This window comes from Dermacentor silvarum, chromosome 8 (genome assembly GCF_013339745.2).
Source record: "Dermacentor silvarum isolate Dsil-2018 chromosome 8, BIME_Dsil_1.4, whole genome shotgun sequence".
Lineage (NCBI taxonomy): Eukaryota > Metazoa > Arthropoda > Arachnida > Ixodida > Ixodidae > Dermacentor > Dermacentor silvarum.
This window is the reverse complement of record NC_051161.1, coordinates 146,883,668-146,901,799: the sequence shown is the minus strand read 5'-3', so window position 1 is coordinate 146,901,799 and position 18,132 is coordinate 146,883,668. Positions and strand designations below refer to the sequence as shown.

At 49.1% G+C, this 18,132-nt stretch overlaps 1 protein-coding gene across 1 annotated transcript in view; it reads left to right on the top strand.

Annotated features, from left to right (window-relative positions):
• The first annotated feature begins 8,301 nt into the window (after positions 1-8,301).
• Positions 8,302-18,132, top strand: part of LOC119461751 (beta-hexosaminidase subunit beta-like) — a 90,800-nt gene continuing 80,969 nt past the window's right edge. The window contains 1 exon segment of the mRNA XM_037723125.2: positions 8,302-8,448. Coding sequence (XP_037579053.1) covers positions 8,405-8,448 — 44 coding nt within the window. The 5' untranslated portion in view covers positions 8,302-8,404.

Genomic DNA, 18,132 nt, shown 5'->3' with positions numbered 1-18,132 from the left:
GCAAGGTTCTTTCTGCATTCATTTCCAAATTTGTGATATATTTTATATGACTCATTTCATTAATGTGAGAACAAATATTTGTTTATTGTCAACATAGTTGATGTTGCCCATTTGCACACCATTCCTTAACAGGCTAAAAATTCAATGTAATAATGGGGTGTTTAAGGTTTTGCGCACTCAGTGTTAAGGGATGCAAATGGTGGCATACAACAGAATGCACGAAAGAACAAAAAAATGCAAGTAGGACATGGGGCTTTGGGGCAGATGCTTTGGTGTGCTATTTCTAAAACTCCCTGCGCTCTGCCTGAATGCATTGTATAACGCTTTGGTAGAATACATTGGCAGCCACTTATTCAGGTGAAATGCTTCTCGAAACAACTTTTTAAAATTATTTCAGTGAGAGATTTGAAAAAATCCTGCTGCATATAGTTTTATATGCAGATTTTAAGTATGTCAGTGGTTTTTGTGTAGCTGCTATATTTTTTTTAGTTATGTCCTACACAGTGGCAAAGTATCTGCGGGCACTTTAATGTATATAACAGTTTCACAAGAATGATCGTGCTGTATCTTATTCAGCTCGTAGACCGCAAAGTGCCGATATCTACCCAAACAGCATGTAAAATTACTGAAACTATGCAAAAAATAGGACACTTGAAATAATTTTGAAAGATATTGCAATTTCAAGTAGATATTAGCATTCTATATACCTTAAGAGTATGTAAGCCGAATCTCGTTAGTATCGGACAAATGTAAGTGCACAAAGTTATTTGCATGGGATTGTGAAAAAATTATTAAAGTGTACGGAGCTTTACTTGCATAGTCCCACTAAGTTTACATGTTTCGATAGATATCGGCACTTTGTCATCTACAAAGAGCTAAGTTAGCACAATGGTTTTTGTGAAAATTTAATACAGAAGAAACTGCCCGCAAAGATCATATACATTGTGCCATTGTTTAAGACATAACTGAAGAAATGTAGCAGATAAACAAAAATAACATATGAAATCAGCTTGAAGAACCCTCTAATTGGCTTAATTTTCAAACCTCTAGTACAAAAAAATAAAAGAAAATCATTTTGAGTAGCATTTCCCTTGAACACATGATTTAATAAACAAAACGTGTCCCTTGCTATAGTCGCCTTTAACATAGTGACACAACTTCTATATAATCACATGAAGCGCTTTAGATCACAAGAACTTTATATGAGTGACGTGCAAATGCATTTACTGAGAGTAAATTACAGTCGTTATGTAATCTGCTCTTAGGATGACTTGGGATGAGTAAAAGAAGCCTTCCTCATGTCTCTACTTTCTGCATGTGTCTTTCAGCTTTTTCTGTATGTGTCTTTTACAGCTGCATGTGTGCAGCTGAGTTCAGTTAAGTTACCACCTGGTCTGCTTCCTTCCTTGTCCTCATGATTCATGCGCTATCTTTGTCATGCAAAATGCAGCTACCTGTGCTACATATTTTGCCAGCATGATTGATTTATGGCAAGTCTTGTATTAGTGCGTATTGCAATCAGTGAAATTGTTGGTGTCTTAAAAAACTTAGTCCTAAAAAACCATGTTTAGGTCAACTTCAATAAAATGTTTAGCTTAAATATTGCTGTATGTTTTTTGTAATACTGTCAGTTTTAAAGTTTGTATCCACTGTTGCAGATTGTATGAAAGAATAAAATTGATGCACAACTTTTTAATATGGTGTTTTTCAGATCAATTTTCAACTCAAGCTAAGAAACATGCATGAGTTGTGTGGGAAAAGTGCCAACAAGAGTACCATAAGGTAAGACAGCTGTTTTTACTGTTAAATTGGATTATCGATTGCCAACCAGTTGCTGTCTTGAATTTTGTACTGCATAGATTATGTAATCTAAGTTGGAATATTGTTTTTATTGCACTTCATTATCTGGTTCTCCTTTTTGCACCAGTGTAGCCCTTTGTTATATTTCATGTGTACATTATTTGCATAGGAGGTTACATCCTAAGTTCTAAATAAAAATATGTCTGTGGGAACAGTGAAATAGGTTTAGCTTAAGAACCTTTCGACAATATAAAATTATGACTTGTGTTGGGGTGAATCGAACTTTTGCATGAGTGACATACAATTTTATGGTGTCATTATGGTTCAGAGTGACATTGCAGTGTCATCCACATACAGCTGCAAGGTGCATATTGGGTGTTTCTTTAAAACTGTTTCCTTGGTTGGCCATTGATTCCAGTTTAATAGTAAAGAGAACTGTCTGGTGTTCATGGTGATTCTCTGCTGACTGATACATTTGACACTTCCAGAAGGCGGGATCAAATCCCGGCCACAGTGGCAGCATTTCGATGGAGGCGAAATGCAAAAACGCCCATGTGCTTGCGTCGTAGTGCACTTTAAAGAACCCCAGGTGGTCAAAATTAATCCGGAGCCCTCCACTACGGCGTGCCTCATAATCAGAACTGGTTTTGGCACATAAAACACAAAAAAGAAGACACTTCCAGAAGACAATAACAAAATGACGGAATAATCACTTTTTGTTACTAACCTCCCTTGTGATTAGCTATGGATTCATTATTATTCTGTGTTGTCTTTTCACGATAGTCACTTTGCACTGTCGGCAAAAATTTGTGACTCATTTTGAAAAGCGGCTCGACACTGCCAGCAGATAGTCGAATGACTTACATGGATTGGTTAGATTACTCTATTTGCAAGAGTCCTGCACCAAGCACTAGGGGTATCGCGACACATACAAATGGAGTCATCAGACTCGGCAAGAATAGTTACCTGATTCCTTCAACAGTGGTCATGTGACCCTTTATCTTGAGTCGTCTGACTCACCTAGAATAGTTAACAGACTCCCTTAGCAGTAGTCATGTGACCCTCTATCTTGAGTCGTCTGACTCATCTAGAAGAGTTAACAGACTCCCTCAGCAGTAGTCTTGTAACCCTCTTGAGAGGGTCCAGGAGACTACTAGAAAAGAGTGTGCAAGACTACTGCGTCAGGAGTTAAGTAACCACCTTGTATACATCACAGATAGTCTTCGGACTCTCTGGCGAAAGGGAGTTCGGGTGTCTCCCCCAAAGTGTGTCATATATGTGGCGAGTCCAGACTCTTCGAAAAGAGTAAGGGATACTCCTTTTTTTCTTAGTGTGTAGAAATTGTAAAGTCGCATCCGGGTAAGCTCGGCGGCGCTGAGAAATCGCACGGTTTCGAACGTGATGCACTATGTTATTGCGATAGCAATTATATGGACACTCCAAAGCAGATTTCTGCCGTCGGCGTCGCCGTCGTCGTCGCCGTGAGGTTCCGTATGACTTCAATGGAGATGAAATCGTCGCCGCGCGCCCCCGAACGCTGTATGTGCGAGTGACAGGGCGCGAGGGACGCGCGCTTTCACGGGGAGTGAACCCACGGCGGAGAACAAACGCGCGTTCTGCGCCGTGCTCCCTTAAGGGCTGCAGAAGTAGGCGTTTATCTTTCGTCCTTTACAATCACCATATATGTAGAGCAAACGCGCCTTCTTCCGACGCGCGAAATGACGTGGGGGGGGGGGGGGGGGGAGGGAGGCGACGTTTAGCTGCGGCACCAAGTGCCTATTTATATCAGAGGCTCCGGCAACAGTCACCAACGCCGCACGCATTTTATGCGAACGCGGGCAAAACGCCGACGGCGTCGACAACAGTTCTGCGTGTGGCCGGTGCCGCTGCATATCCAAGTTTATACAGCTGATAAAGCTACTACCATTACGCCGTATAGCTCTCTACAAATTTGCTATCGCAATTGATGCTTCGCCTTTCAGGTGAAACTGCGACAACTTTTTTTTAGAAGGTCCAGCAAGCGCCATCACAAGTATCCTTTCGCTTTTGCGTTGTTTACTTCATGCGACGCAGAACGCGCACCTAGGCAACGATGGACGCCGAATACGCAGCTCCTGCGCTAGCGAGCGCGTGCCAATCGAGCCCGGCCGTGCTTGTGGCTCTCGCGTCCATAGTTTCTTTGTGGACACCTTAGAGGCGCTGCTGCTGCTAGGACAGGAGGCAGAGGCGAAGGGGCGCAGTTGGCGCTATCTTAGGTTTTTCAGGGGCGTTGTGAACGCCGCGCTTTAGCAATTTGTGTCGATTTCCTGGTTAGCGATGGTGCAGCGTCCTCGGAGATGCAGAATACTGCAACCGATATGGAGTATCACTCCCTATCTTGCTGCTGGGCTAGTTGATTCATACTTATTACTGCGTGCTAAGATTTAGTAAATAATCGCACATCTTTATTTGGCGAACCTGTGCCCAGAATGCGAAAAAAAAAAAAAAACGTTACGGGGAATGCTTAGACCTTCTTAAGAATCTGAATGCGAATGCCTAGTTGGACCCATTGCGATGTGAAATGAAGCTCTGAGCCCACGCGGCGACGCATACAAGGCGCACGAGCGTGCTGGCGCCGTTTTCAGATCGTTCTACGGGTGCCGCCGCTGACATTTGCCTCCTCCTCCCCAGCGCCTCCGCTGCCCTTTTCCTTCAGCGCGAGGGGCAGTATGGGAACCCTGGCATGGTGGTGGTTACAACATCTTTATTGAAAATCATGGTGGGGTCTCAGGGTGGCCCCTGTTGGGGTCGACTCCCTCGGCCCAAGTGACGATTTTCAGTTGTTCCCTGAGATCGGCGGCAGTAGGTCTCCCAGGTAAGTTTGGAGGGGGCTGGCAAGAGCGTATTTGGGGGAGGAAAACCACTACATCCCCAAAGAATGTGGTCTTGTGTTGCCAATTCGTTCATGTTACAGTTTTGACATATGGGGTTAAATTCCCCATTTGTGATAATCACCAATCTGTGCGGACTGAGAAAAGAGTATGTCTGAAGCTGGCGAAGGACGGTGGCCTGCGCTCTGGTAAGGTCCCGATGAGGCGCCGGGTAAGTGCGCCTCCTTTCTTTATACAAGTTTGTTATTTCATTATATGTGGTCACCACCTCACTCAGAGGATCCGAGTCAGAGCAGCGCGCCTCCCGGCTTGTTAACCCTCGGGCGATGTGGTGCGCCTCCTCGTTCCCAGGATTTGCGGAGTGGGTGGGGACCCATACTAGATTAATAGGTCTGTCCGCTTGATAAAAAGAGTGGTAATAATTATTTAAGGCATCAAGAGCGGCGTTGACCCGCGAGCATTGGCAGGAGCGCGAGGCAAGCGCTGACTTTTTCTGTGCCTCACAGCCACAGCCGCTGGATAAAAAAAAAAAAAAAAAAAAAAAAGGTGCGGCCTGCCGCGTGCATCAAAAACGGTGTGATCCGCCGCGGCGCCACACGTCGGGTGCTGTTGTCTGGCATCGGCATAACAAATGGCAAATGTGTCAGGAACGAGCTTGGAACGCCGTCGCGCGTGCCAGCCGACGGCGCGTTCCATCGCCGATGACTAGCGCCGTTTGGCCCAGCCAAGCGGCCGACAATGCAACTACGGATGTCACAATCGCTCCCATTGCAACACGCCCGACGCGGCAGGCCGCACCTTTTATTTTTTTATCCAGCGGCCGTGTCACAGCTATCTTGAAACATAGAGATTTAAGGCTTTCGCCTTAAAAACTGAAATTTCAATGATAACGGCGAGAAAGCATGACAGCCATTTTTGCTCAAGTCGGTCTGTTTTTAAATGACGATGATGATTTCCGGCACATGGCACATACCCCCCTCCGGGGATTACAATTAAAGCAAAATTAGATTATTCGAAGAGATAAAGCGTAGTATAAGTGCTAAAGGGCCCCTAAACCATCTCCGATATTTTTGAACATTTCAAGTAAACACGGGCATCGAGTAATGCCGTCACGATCAACGATGCCAAACGCTGCGGCGCTACAAGCCGCGGGCATGCTACAAAATAAAAAAATTAAAAAAAACAATTCCGTGCTGCTCTCCGGGCCTTTCCGGTATCCCCAGCCATCGTCATGACGTCACCAAGATGCAACTGGTGATGTCAACGGGGGCGATGATGTCGACTAGTCGAACCTATGACTTCCGGTTAGTCCGCTATCAGGTACAAGCGCTCCTTGCTCTTCCTCGCCGTGTTGCTCACTTGTGCGGACGTGCGAATCGGTAATTACAGCCCGCAACGCAAGTGCCAAATCGCTCACATGCCAGCACAGTCGTGCTTAGCGGCCTGATTAGCTGCGCGAACAGAGTCCGACAGTGTTGGCCTTTCTAGACGTGCGTGCAACACAGGGTCCATAGCGGCACGCTTCGCATAAGCACGGGCAGGCACGACAGCAACAGCGAGTAACCGACAAGCGCGAAGACGTGGCTAAGGCTCGTCCACGTTACCGGTACGGTAACTCGCCGCACGCCGTTTGCCATTCGCGGGCCGCCATTGGACGGCGGTTTTGCTCGCGAACGGCGAGATTTCCTTGCCGTTGAGAGGATGAGACCTGGACCCATAGAGGAAGGAAACATTTTCCATCCTCCATGCCGGGACCCACTAGTGCGGCCGCCTCACCGCCCCTGATCGCTCGACGGCGCCGATATCGTCGCTAGGCCTTCTCCGGTTCACTTCAAATCTAAAGCGTACGGCGCTTCCGAATGAATTACCGACGCTCACAAGCCGCAATATTTTCTTACCTTTGTTGTTGCTCTTCGCAATAATTGTACACGAAGATGAAAACACGCTTATATTAGCGGCGCCGTCGGCTGCGATGCCAGCACAGCCGAGCCGGTCGTTTGCCGTCGGTAGCCGTGCACTGCAGCTGAGCTCGACAAGTATCGGAGCTCTCATTAGTGTTTAACGTTTGACAGTGGATATCGTTTTTCATAAGATGTACAATTTACGCATCAATTTATCTAGCGGTAATTATTTTGCTTGGAACAGAAGCTGCAGCCGATGTCTGCGTCCCCGGTGGCGGAGGCGCGCAGCTTCGCGGCCGTCGATGAGCCCGTCGGTCGTGCAGTGGGCGGTGCGCCGGCGGAACTGCCGTCTACTTTGGACACCTCTCGCGCGGCAGACGTTCTGTGGTTCTACGGCACTGAAGGCCGGGTCGCCGTCGGTATGTTTGCCGCAAACTAGGACGTGCCTTAACCGGAAGTGGACAGTGTTTTGAAAAGCGCGTTGGCGATGACGTATGTCACGTGACATTTGGAGGAGCACTCGGCGAGGAGGAGAGACCAGCCGACGAGTCAAGTGGCGAAGGAAAGAGAGAAACAAGCGAGGGCCGTGTTTCGATCATTAAACGCGTGTAACTCCGCTATTACGGCACCATTTCGAAAAATTCTTGCGGCTACCTGTTCGTTGTAGACTCGTGCCCAGCTGCAACACCATAACTAAATTTCGACCTATGGGTAGTTTAGGGTCCTTTGAGAATAGAAATCGAAGACCAATCGTATTGATTTAAGTCGATTGAAATCAACTGAGAACTTTGCATGAGAAAGTTGCGATAAATGATCAGGATAATAATACATTATGGCACTAATCCTTTTGTGTTGCCAATAAAATTGCATATGGCAAAGCGAACATCCCTGCGGAAGCCCAGAGCCGAAGCCCCGAAAGAAAGGACGATTTGGGAAGTCAACGGTAGTTCGAGTTTGTGAAACGGAGCGTCGAGAAGTCTTTTTAGTTGTAGCTAGAATCGATGCTATTTAAAGAAATAGAGGACGCTTAAGCTTCACCTTTAAGCGTGGAACGCGATAGCATTCAAGGATCCCTGACTGCTCCTCACGCTTCCCGGCAAGTTCACATTGTGTAACCGTAATGTTTACCGACAAACACTGGCGGCGAATTTTATGCACGAAGGCGAGCTTTCTGGTAGAAACGCGGCTCCTTGTGTGGGCCAATCCAGGAGCCAGTGCACAACCTCCGGGATCGGCCGCGGCAAAAATTTTACATCATTTTCAGGTTTCTGTTGTGCTTTCGCACTTCTAATATTTCAGTATGAGAAAATTTAGCACAAAAGGCATGCGCTGTCCGTGTTTTGTTTCATGACATTCGTTTGTGGGCTGGCATTCTCAAAATTCTGAGGAATAATTTTGTCAAGAATGTAAGACGAGCTCTGAGCCACTTTAGGCATAGAGTGGTGTGGCAATAAAACCCGCATTTACCGCATGTCATATAGTAAGGCGGGCCCTATATACATAGACCTAACCATATAAGGGATGATTTTCTCTATCGGACAACGACGCCGGCGCCAATGCCTAGACCGGATTTTCTGCGACAAAGGGCAATTAGCGCTGTCGCGTCAAAAATACGTTCTGCTATAAACGTAGAAAAGAAAGAAGACGTAGCGCACCTGCGCACGCTACGCGCATCGGACCTCATTTTTTCGCACGCGATGCAGCGTCGGTGATTCCTGCCGCGTCGCGTCGATCCCCCAGTGCTTGTTCGTGTTGCGTTCCCGATCCCCGGAACCGTGCAGTTGTTCGCATACCTCTACCACGCAGCTGGCAGGAGCAAAACGACCACGAGACATGGACGACCGAGGCTCATCGTGGTTGCAGCGCATTTCCTACCGGTGAGGACGGCATCTGTTCCTTCGCTAGTGGGTAAAGTGCCTCGGTGTATTCGGCCAGCCGCCAGCAGAGACGCCAGAAGAGCGCTTTGCTGTCCTTATTCTTTTTGGGTCGGTATCCTCCATACATTGTGCTCATTGGCTGGCTGCGATTTGGAGAGGAGTGCCAGCATAAGTTTTCTGGTGAGAAGTGGCCGGAGTGATCAGCGGCTGTGGTGGTGGGATATTACACCTCAAAAGTGAAGCCGAACCACCGCCATCTTACCATAGGCATGACAGAACGTTAGCGAATAGCGTAGATTTAGGAAGCGCTTTCCTCCTACTCCGTGCTATTTAGGATGGTTAATTTCGCCGTACAGGTATTGTTCGAAGTCTCTTTATCTGTCACTGCAGTTTGAGAAGGAAGCCTAAACCTCTTTTGAAACTTTATGGCACATCATGATATCAATAGGAGCCAAAGGTTACATTTTTGCCAGAAACCACGAGCTTTTATTTCCCAATGAGGCTAACATTTAAAATAACTGAGCGAAATGAAATAAGTTGTGAGCGGATTTCAGCTGTCGCGGCGCTCTTTAAGGGTAGAAGTATAGGCACACGCTAGCTTCACCTGCCTCTCCAGCATTTCTTTTAAGCCTCCTTGAGTGGGATGAATGACAGGATAATCGTATCAGTCTAGTTAAGTATCGTGTCGTGTTACGTTAGGTTAGGTTAGCTTCACCGGCGAATTATGGGGGCGCAATTCACTTGATTGCAGTCAGCCAATGAAAACAAATTGCCGGCAACTTGGACTTGATAAAAACGAATATTTGGTGCCCGTTAAAGTGCCACCCAGTGTTCTGCTTTGACTGCTGCTGGAGCGAACGCTGTTATGCTGCTCCTAGCTATGGCTCTGTCGTTTAAGCTGCCAAGCAAACGTCGAGCATGTTCTTCACAGAATTTTCAAATAACTGTTCGCCTTATGTGCTCTAATTGTCAATTGCTTTATATTGTCAAGATCTGCACCATTCGTTACATTTCTGTCGGTCGCAATTTTCCGCGTCTAATGGCGGCGGCGATGGCTGGCAGTGGGGTTGGTAACAAATGTCAATCCAAGAACTGCCAGCAATGCAACCGGTTCCGCTCTCCAACCTTACTTGGCAACGTTTTATTAAACGTTTTAGAATAAATGTTGCGTTGAGTATATTACCAAACACATACAGGCAAAAACTGCTTTGTGCGGTTTCCCTTAGCCCATATTTCGTAATATTACAGATAGTCTCCCTTGGTGCGTTACACCCACTTTTACGTATGCGGCAAGGTACGCCACCATGCGGCACGGCTGGCACCACTGGTACCGGTAGTATTGGTATCAGTGGCATCAATGCTGCCACCAAGCTGTGGTATCAGTACCGGTGGTAGCACCGTGCAATAACGCCGTGCGGTGGTACTTGTGGTAAATGCAGCGTTCTCGCTATTCCCCCTCGTGGCCGCCAGTGTTTAGGAACGCTGTCGTTGATAAGATTGCCTCTGGTTGAAGACGGAGACGCTGTTTGAGACAGTGCGGGCCTCTCAGAAAATTTGATTGCTCATGCACCACATGCTCACTTCTACTACCCCGGGAAGGCTCTAATGTACATCAACTGGAGAATGAATCGCCATCCGACATGTTTTGCAGCGAAGCTGCCTATTGCTAGGGTTCAATGCATTTTTCGTGTCCGTCAACTGATCTGCGAGTGCAAAAACTCAGCTCCCGAATTTGACGCGAAGTCGCTTCATTCTTTGCAAAAGCTTATACGTTTCATCACTTGGATATGTATTTTGAGTAGATTAAGTATCAATACACACCATTTTCAAGATCAGTAGACTCTCAGGAACACAGTAAGATTTTCTCAAAGATGTGCCGCCGTGCGACCCGCGTCGGCCATTTGTACGCTCGCACCGGCCCCCCTTTGTCGTCGTTCCCAGAGCTTGCGTTCCTATTTTCACTTCGCTCTCCCGGCGGTGACGGTCGCATCGCGCGTGTCTACTTTCCTGCCGGGTGGCGGTCCCGTCGCGCGTGTCTAGTTTCCTCCACCTCCGCGAGGTGGCGGTAGTCTTGCACGCCGAAAGTATGCCGCCGATCAAAATAAAAGTGGATGTGCGTGTGTCTTACTTCGGGATGACCACCGTCACCGCTCAAGAGAAATAAGATTTGCTCATACCTTTGATCTAAATTCTGTGTCACCTCAATGTCGTGTGTTAAACTGTTTCGCTGGTAATCCACCTTCACAGCAGTGGAATGGCGCATGAACTTTTTTACTAATAAGTGCAAAAACATTTGTGCCTACAATCTGAAAATGCGTAATTTCTCTGATGGCGCTCTTTACGGGCGTGTCGAGGCGTGTGGGCGATGTCATTGCAGTTCCTAACGTCGTTTGCAAGCTTTTAAGGGTGCCAGAGATTTCGGCACACCAGTTTGTGTCGCATCCGCGTATGTTTGCACCCGTGCATAGGTAGAATATGGCCAGAAGACTTCAAGCGCGGCGATAAAACTCGCGATTGCGGTCAGTGCTTGGAACTGCGATTTTGTCAACGCTATGTAACAATGTTCCCCTGGATACTGCGACGCCATATATATATATATATATATATATATATATATATATATATATATATATATATATATATATATGTGTGTGTGTGTGTGTGTGTGTGTGCGTGTGTGTGTGTGTGACGCCGCATCAAGCGTGACCACTTGAAAATTTCAACTCGCGCCAAAACCCAATTATTCAAGTTTAGAAAACCCATCGCCTCGTGCTCAGCACGCTGCATTGTATATGCATATATATCGTTATAACGGTAGTGTTCTTATCACTCAGCTGAAACGGACAGTTACACGTGCGATTCTCTCCGCTAATCTTATGTTTCCTTACGGTGTTCCCTTCCCCTCCTTCCTTAACCTGTCTTTATCTTTGGACGCGCACTGACAATAAACGTCCATTCTTCCAGCTTGTCAGCTTGTGTCTGCCTCGTCTGCGCCAAGCGCCGCGTCCCACCTACGATGTACCATATCCCCCCCCTCTCTCTCTCTCTCTCTCTCTCTATCTCTATATATATATATATATATATATATACTGCCAGTCTATATATATGCGATACTGCCAGCCTCAGTGAGACCAAAGCAGGTGGGCATTGTATTAGACCGTTTTACAAAAAGAAAGAAATAGGTCATGCAACATTATAGAGTAAAAGATGTAATATATATATATATATATATATATATTGACACGTATACATGTTTATGTTTCACCGGTGGCCGCTTTCAACCGGCTAACAAATGTTAAACGTTATCGCTCGGCGCAGGACGCGCCTGTATCGGAAGTTTCTAGAACGTTATCGATGCTTCTTTCCATTGCCTGTTTTCACCGACGCTTATGTTATCTGATTGCATGACTGACGCGAATTGTCTAGAACTTTCTGGAAGACACGCGGGCATCAGGAATTAATCTAGAACCTTCGATGACTCAGGTATAACAGCCGACGCGTTTCGCCGCTGATCAGATTTTCGACGATCGCCGACTGTGTTCGCCGTTATCGTTGTGCTTTGAGTGTACCTTGCTTTTGTGGGCACAGGTTCGCCCAATAAACAACCAGTTTCGTTGTACACAGTTTTACGACTGTTTTCTTCAGCGTCACTACTACGTGACATCTGGTGGAGGTGCTTTTGTGTCCATGCAGCGGACACCCCCGCAAAGCCGCGACCCAAGCCCGAAACCGGCGGACGAGACCAACATCGCCAAGGACCAGCGAGCTAGCCGTAGGCAGCAAGGTCTTTTGCCAGAATACGGACTTCTTCCCGAGAAGACCACAGCGATCAAGGCCAAGTCAACGACCTCAATGGCAGCCCCAGCGTCCCCCATCCTGCTGCAGCAACCTCGGGAGCCACCGACCTTCCGTGGTTCATCAGCTGAAGACCCTGAAACATGGCTGGAGACGTACGAGAGGACCGCGACATTCAACAAATGGAGCGACGATGACAAGCTGCGCCATGTCTATTTTTCGTTGGATGACGCTGCTCGGACATGGTTTGAGAACAGGGAGACCACCCTGGTGACTTGGGACCTATTTCGCGAGAACTTCGTGAGGACCTTCACGAGTGTCGTACGAAAAGAAAGGGCTGAAGTTCTCCTGGAAACCAGAGTTCAATTGCCGAACGAGAGCATCGCGATCTTCACGGAGGAGATGACTCGCCTCTTCCGCCACGCCGACCCCGACATGCCTGAAGAAAAGAAAGTTAGGTTCTTGATGCGGGGCGTCAAAGAGCATCTATTCACTGGATTGATGCGCAACCCGCCCAAGACTGTGGCAGAATTTGTTTCGGAGGCGACAACCATCGAGAAGACGCTTGAAATGCGAGCCAGACAATACAACCGCCGTGCGCTGACAAACTACGCCGAAGCTCAAGCTCTAGGCGCCGACGACCTGCACGAGACGATCAGAGCTGTTGTACGGGAAGAACTACAGAAATTATTCCCAAGGTCGCAGCCTCAGGTGACTTCAATCGCCGACATAGTTAAAGAAGAGGTTCAGCGATCTCTGGAAGTGCCAGAAGCTCCGGCATCGCCTCAACTACAGCCGCAAGCGTTGACCTACGCCGCCGTCGCCCGTCGTCACGGCCCCCCTCCGCGCTCGCGCCAGGGCCCCGTAACGCCGCAGTTCCGTCGTCCACCGCCGCCGCCGCCAGCACGCCCGCCCGTCGCCCAGCGCAGCTACCAGCGGAAGACGGACATTTGGCGCGCCCCCGACCACCGCCCGCTCTGCTATCACTGCGGGGAAGTCGGCCATGTCTACCGCCGATGCCCATACCGCGAGATGGGCCTACGAGGGTTCGCCGTCAACGCGCCACGTCCACAGCTTGGCGAGCGACCACGCGACATCGCTGACTACCTCGCCGGAGCCCAGTTCCAACCACGACGACCCTCACGCTCGCCGTCACCAGGACGTTACCTGTCGCCGCAGCGCCGACCATACACTGGTCCAGCGCGGGGCCGGTCCGTGAGTCCCTATCCGGGAAACTAAAGGCAGCAACCGATGGAGGTGCGGTTGCTGTACGACGCAATACCGAAGATCCTCCGCCGCCACCGACGACGACAACTCACGCATCATCACAACGAGGTACCAGCACACCGCCTAGCAAGAGCCTTGACGACAACACTTCGCCGCCGAAAGAAGACCTACCGACGCGACGTAGCAGCAGCGAAGCAAGCCGACGTAGCCGTGATCCGACGCCACGACTTAACCGCAACGCCAGACGACGGTCTACCGACTTAGACGTGGTAATCGATGGTCATAGCGTCACCGCTCTCGTCGACACTGGAGCTGACTATTCCGTCTTCAGTGGCCCGTTCGCCGCCAAGTTGAAGAAGGTGAGGACGGCCTGGCAAGGACCTGATATCCGGACAGCGGGAGGCCACCTAATAACGCCGGCTGGAATCTGCACAGCGCGAGTCACGGTTAACAATCGCACTTACCCGGCGAGCTTCGTAATCATGCAGCACTGCTCCAGGGACGTCATCCTAGGCATGGACTTTCTAAACCAACATGGTGCAGTCATCGATTTAAGGTCCAAGTCAATAACGCTTTCAACGGACAACGCGATACCACCGGATACAGACATCAGTTACCATGCCTTGAATGTGCTAGAAGAACAAGTCACCGTTCCGCCTCGCTCCAGTGTAATGATTTTCGTCGGTGCCGAAGTGCCTGCAGATATGGAGGGCGTCATCGAGGGCGATCATCACTTACTGCTCGATCGTGAAATTTGCGTCGCTAGAGGCATAGCTAAGCTACGTGAAGGGAAAGCAAGAGTGATGCTCACGAACTTCAGCTACGAATACAAGCACATTAACAAAGGCACAACGGTCGCCTACATCGACGAAATAGTACAAGCCAGCAGTGCGTTCGCCTTCACGGATTCCAGTGCACCTGCAACGACGACTATAGTACCTGAACCAACTTTCGACGTCAATCAGAACCTTCCCAGGCACAAGAAAGAACAACTAAAGGCTCTGCTCCTGCAATACGAGGACTGCTTCTCGTCGTCGTCAAAAGTTCGACAAACCCCTGTCGCCAAGCACCGCATCATAACCGACGAAGATGTCCGGCCACTCCGTCAGAGCCCGTACCGAGTTTCGGCGCGCGAACGCGAGGCCATAAGGCAACAAGTCGACGAAATGCTACGCGACAACATCATCCAGCCGTCGAAGAGTCCGTGGGCGTCCCCCGTGGTGTTAGTGAAGAAGAAGAATGGAACCCTACGTTTCTGCGTCGATTATCGTCGCCTCAACAAGATCACGAAGAAGGACGTATACCCCCTCCCACGGATTGACGACGCCTTGGATCGACTCTACAACGCAAAGTATTTTTCGTCGATGGACCTCAAAACCGGCTACTGGCAAATCGAAGTCGACGAGAGGGACCGGGAGAAGACTGCGTTTATAACACCAGACGGACTGTTCGAGTTCAAGGTCATGCCGTTTGGTCTTTGCTCGGCGCCTGCCACTTTCCAACGTGTCATGGATACAGTACTGGCAGGCTTGAAGTGGCAGACTTGCCTCGTCTATTTGGACGACGTCGTTGTGTTTGCCTCAAGCTTCGAGGAACACCTCCGGCGCCTTGAAACAGTTCTTCAAGCAATCAAGACCTCCGGACTCACGTTGAAGCCAGAAAAGTGCCGCTTCGCATATGAGGAGCTCTTGTTTTTGGGCCATGTCATCAACAAGTCTGGAGTGCGCCCCGACCCTCAGAAAACTGCGGCCATCTCCAACTTTCCTCCGCCCGCTGACAAGAAGGCAGTGCGTAGATTTCTTGGACTGTGCGCCTATTACAGGCGCTTCGTCAAGAATTTTTCACGGATCGCTGAGCCACTGACGTATCTCACGAAGGCCGACGTCGAGTTCAAGTGGGAGACGCCGCAAGTCGAAGCATTTGAAGAACTGAAGCGACGCCTGCAATCGCCGCCAATACTTGCGCATTTCGACGAAAATGCCGATACCGAAGTCCACACCGACGCAAGCAGCGTAGGTCTCGGCGCCGTGCTTGTGCAGAGGACTGACGGACTAGAAAGGGTTGTAAGTTACGCTAGCCGGTCGCTATCGAAGGCGGAAGCAAATTATTCCACAACAGAAAAGGAGTGCCTCGCCATCATCTGGGCTACATCAAAGTTTCGCCCCTACCTCTATGGCAGGCCCTTTAAAGTTGTAAGCGACCACCACGCCTTATGTTGGCTAGCTAACTTGAAGGATCCTTCAGGTCGCCTCGCACGATGGAGCCTGAGACTTCAAGCATTCGACATCACCGTCGTGTACAAATCCGGGCGAAAGCACGCTGACGCCGATTGTTTGTCTCGCGCCCCCGTCGAACCGCCGCCACAAGACGACCAGGATGACGACACTTTCTTGGGACCCATCAGTGCCGACGAATTCGCCGAACAACAGCGAGCCGACCCGGAACTAAGGAGCCTTGTAGACTACCTGGAAGGCAAGACCGTCATTGTGCCGAAGGCGTTCAGGCGAGGATTGGCGTCGTTCTTCTTGCAAAACGACATTCTCCTAAAGAAGAACTTCTCGCCTCTCCGAGCCAACTACCTCCTCGTGGTACCCTCAGCATTGCGTCCAGAGGTTCTGCAAGCTCTCCATGACGACCCAACGGCTGGACATCTCGGTTTTTCCCGCACTCTCGCGAGGATACAAGAAAAATACTACTGGCCTCGCCTCTCTGCTGACGTCGCCCATTACGTAAGGACATGCCGAGACTGTCAGCGACGCAAAACACCGCCGGCAAGGCCAGCCGGGCTTCTACAGCCGATCGAGCCACCTCGCCGACCGTTCCAGCAGATCGGGATGGACTTACTGGGGCCTTTTCCGACGTCGACGTCCGGGAATAAATGGATCATCGTAGCTACGGACTACCTCACCCGCTACGCCGAAACAAAAGCCTTGCCCAAAGGCAGTGCCGACGAGGTAGCCCGATTCTTCGTTGAGAACATCCTCCTGCGTCACGGTGCCCCGGAAGTCCTCATCACCGACAGAGGTACGGCCTTTACGGCAGAACTAACTCAAGCCATCCTGCGGTACAGCCAGACAAGCCATCGCCGCACCACCGCCTACCACCCGCAGACGAATGGCCTCACCGAGCGCCTAAATAAGACCATTGCCGACATGCTGGCAATGTACGTAGACGTCGAACACAAGACGTGGGATGCCATCCTTCCGTACGTGACCTTCGCATACAACACGGCCGTGCAAGAAACGACGCACATGGCGCCGTTCAACCTGGTCTACGGAAGGAACCCGGCAACTACGCTTGACGCCATGCTACCAGACGTCGCTGACGAAGAAAATCTCGACGTTGCCACCTATTTGCAGCGTGCCGAAGAAGGTCGACAGCTCGCCCGCCTGCGCATCAAGAACCAGCAGAGAACCGACAGCCGACACTACAATCTTCGACGACGCTACGTCGAGTACCAGCCCGGAGACCGTGTTTGGGTCTGGACTCCGATACGCCGACGAGGACTTAGCGAGAAACTCTTACGTCGCTATTTCGGACCATATAAGATCATCCGACGTATTGGCGCACTGGACTATGAGGTCGTGCCAGACGGCATTTCGCAATCACAGCGGCGCCGCGCACGACCCGAAGTCATCCATGTGGTGCGTCTTAAGCCTTTCTACGCCCGCTGACGAACTTAGGTATTTTGTTACTTTATTTTTTTTTCTTTATTACGCGTGGTTTTGTTTTCGCTTTCACATTTGTTTGTAGCATCGGGACGATGCTTTTTAAGGGGAGGGTATTGACACGTATACATGTTTATGTTTCACCGGTGGCCGCTTTCAACCGGCTAACAAATGTTAAACGTTATCGCTCGGCGCAGGACGCGCCTGTATCGGAAGTTTCTAGAACGTTATCGATGCTTCTTTCCATTGCCTGTTTTCACCGACGCTTATGTTATCTGATTGCATGACTGACGCGAATTGTCTAGAACTTTCTGGAAGACACGCGGGCATCAGGAATTAATCTAGAACCTTCGATGACTCAGGTATAACAGCCGACGCGTTTCGCCGCTGATCAGATTTTCGACGATCGCCGACTGTGTTCGCCGTTATCGTTGTGCTTTGAGTGTACCTTGCTTTTGTGGGCACAGGTTCGCCCAATAAACAACCAGTTTCGTTGTACACAGTTTTACGACTGTTTTCTTCAGCGTCACTACTACGTGACATATATAATTTGCGATACAGCCAGTCGCAGTGAGATCAAAGCAGGTGGACATTGTACTACAGTTTTACAAAAAGAAACAAACAACTCATGCTTCATGGTAGAGTGATGGAAAAAAAAGAGAAAAAGCTTCTTTAACAACTGCAAAAATCGCCAATGACGATGTGAAATACAATACTTTTGGTTATTATAACAATATCACTGAGTAACAAATATAGTATTACTAGAATTTATATAAAAATGGCGAATAAACAATCCATGCAAGATTAGATAAGTTATACAGCTAACAGATAACAGCGCAGAAGTGACCTGTTTGGGGCTTGAAATGCACAAATTCCACGCGCAGAAATAAGTATTACAGTTAAGATATGTGGGTGTGTTAAGTGGAGTCTTGTGTGTTTGATGTCTCTAGTAGGTTTATGAACGATGAAAGTGACGGAGAAGAAAGTATGTCTG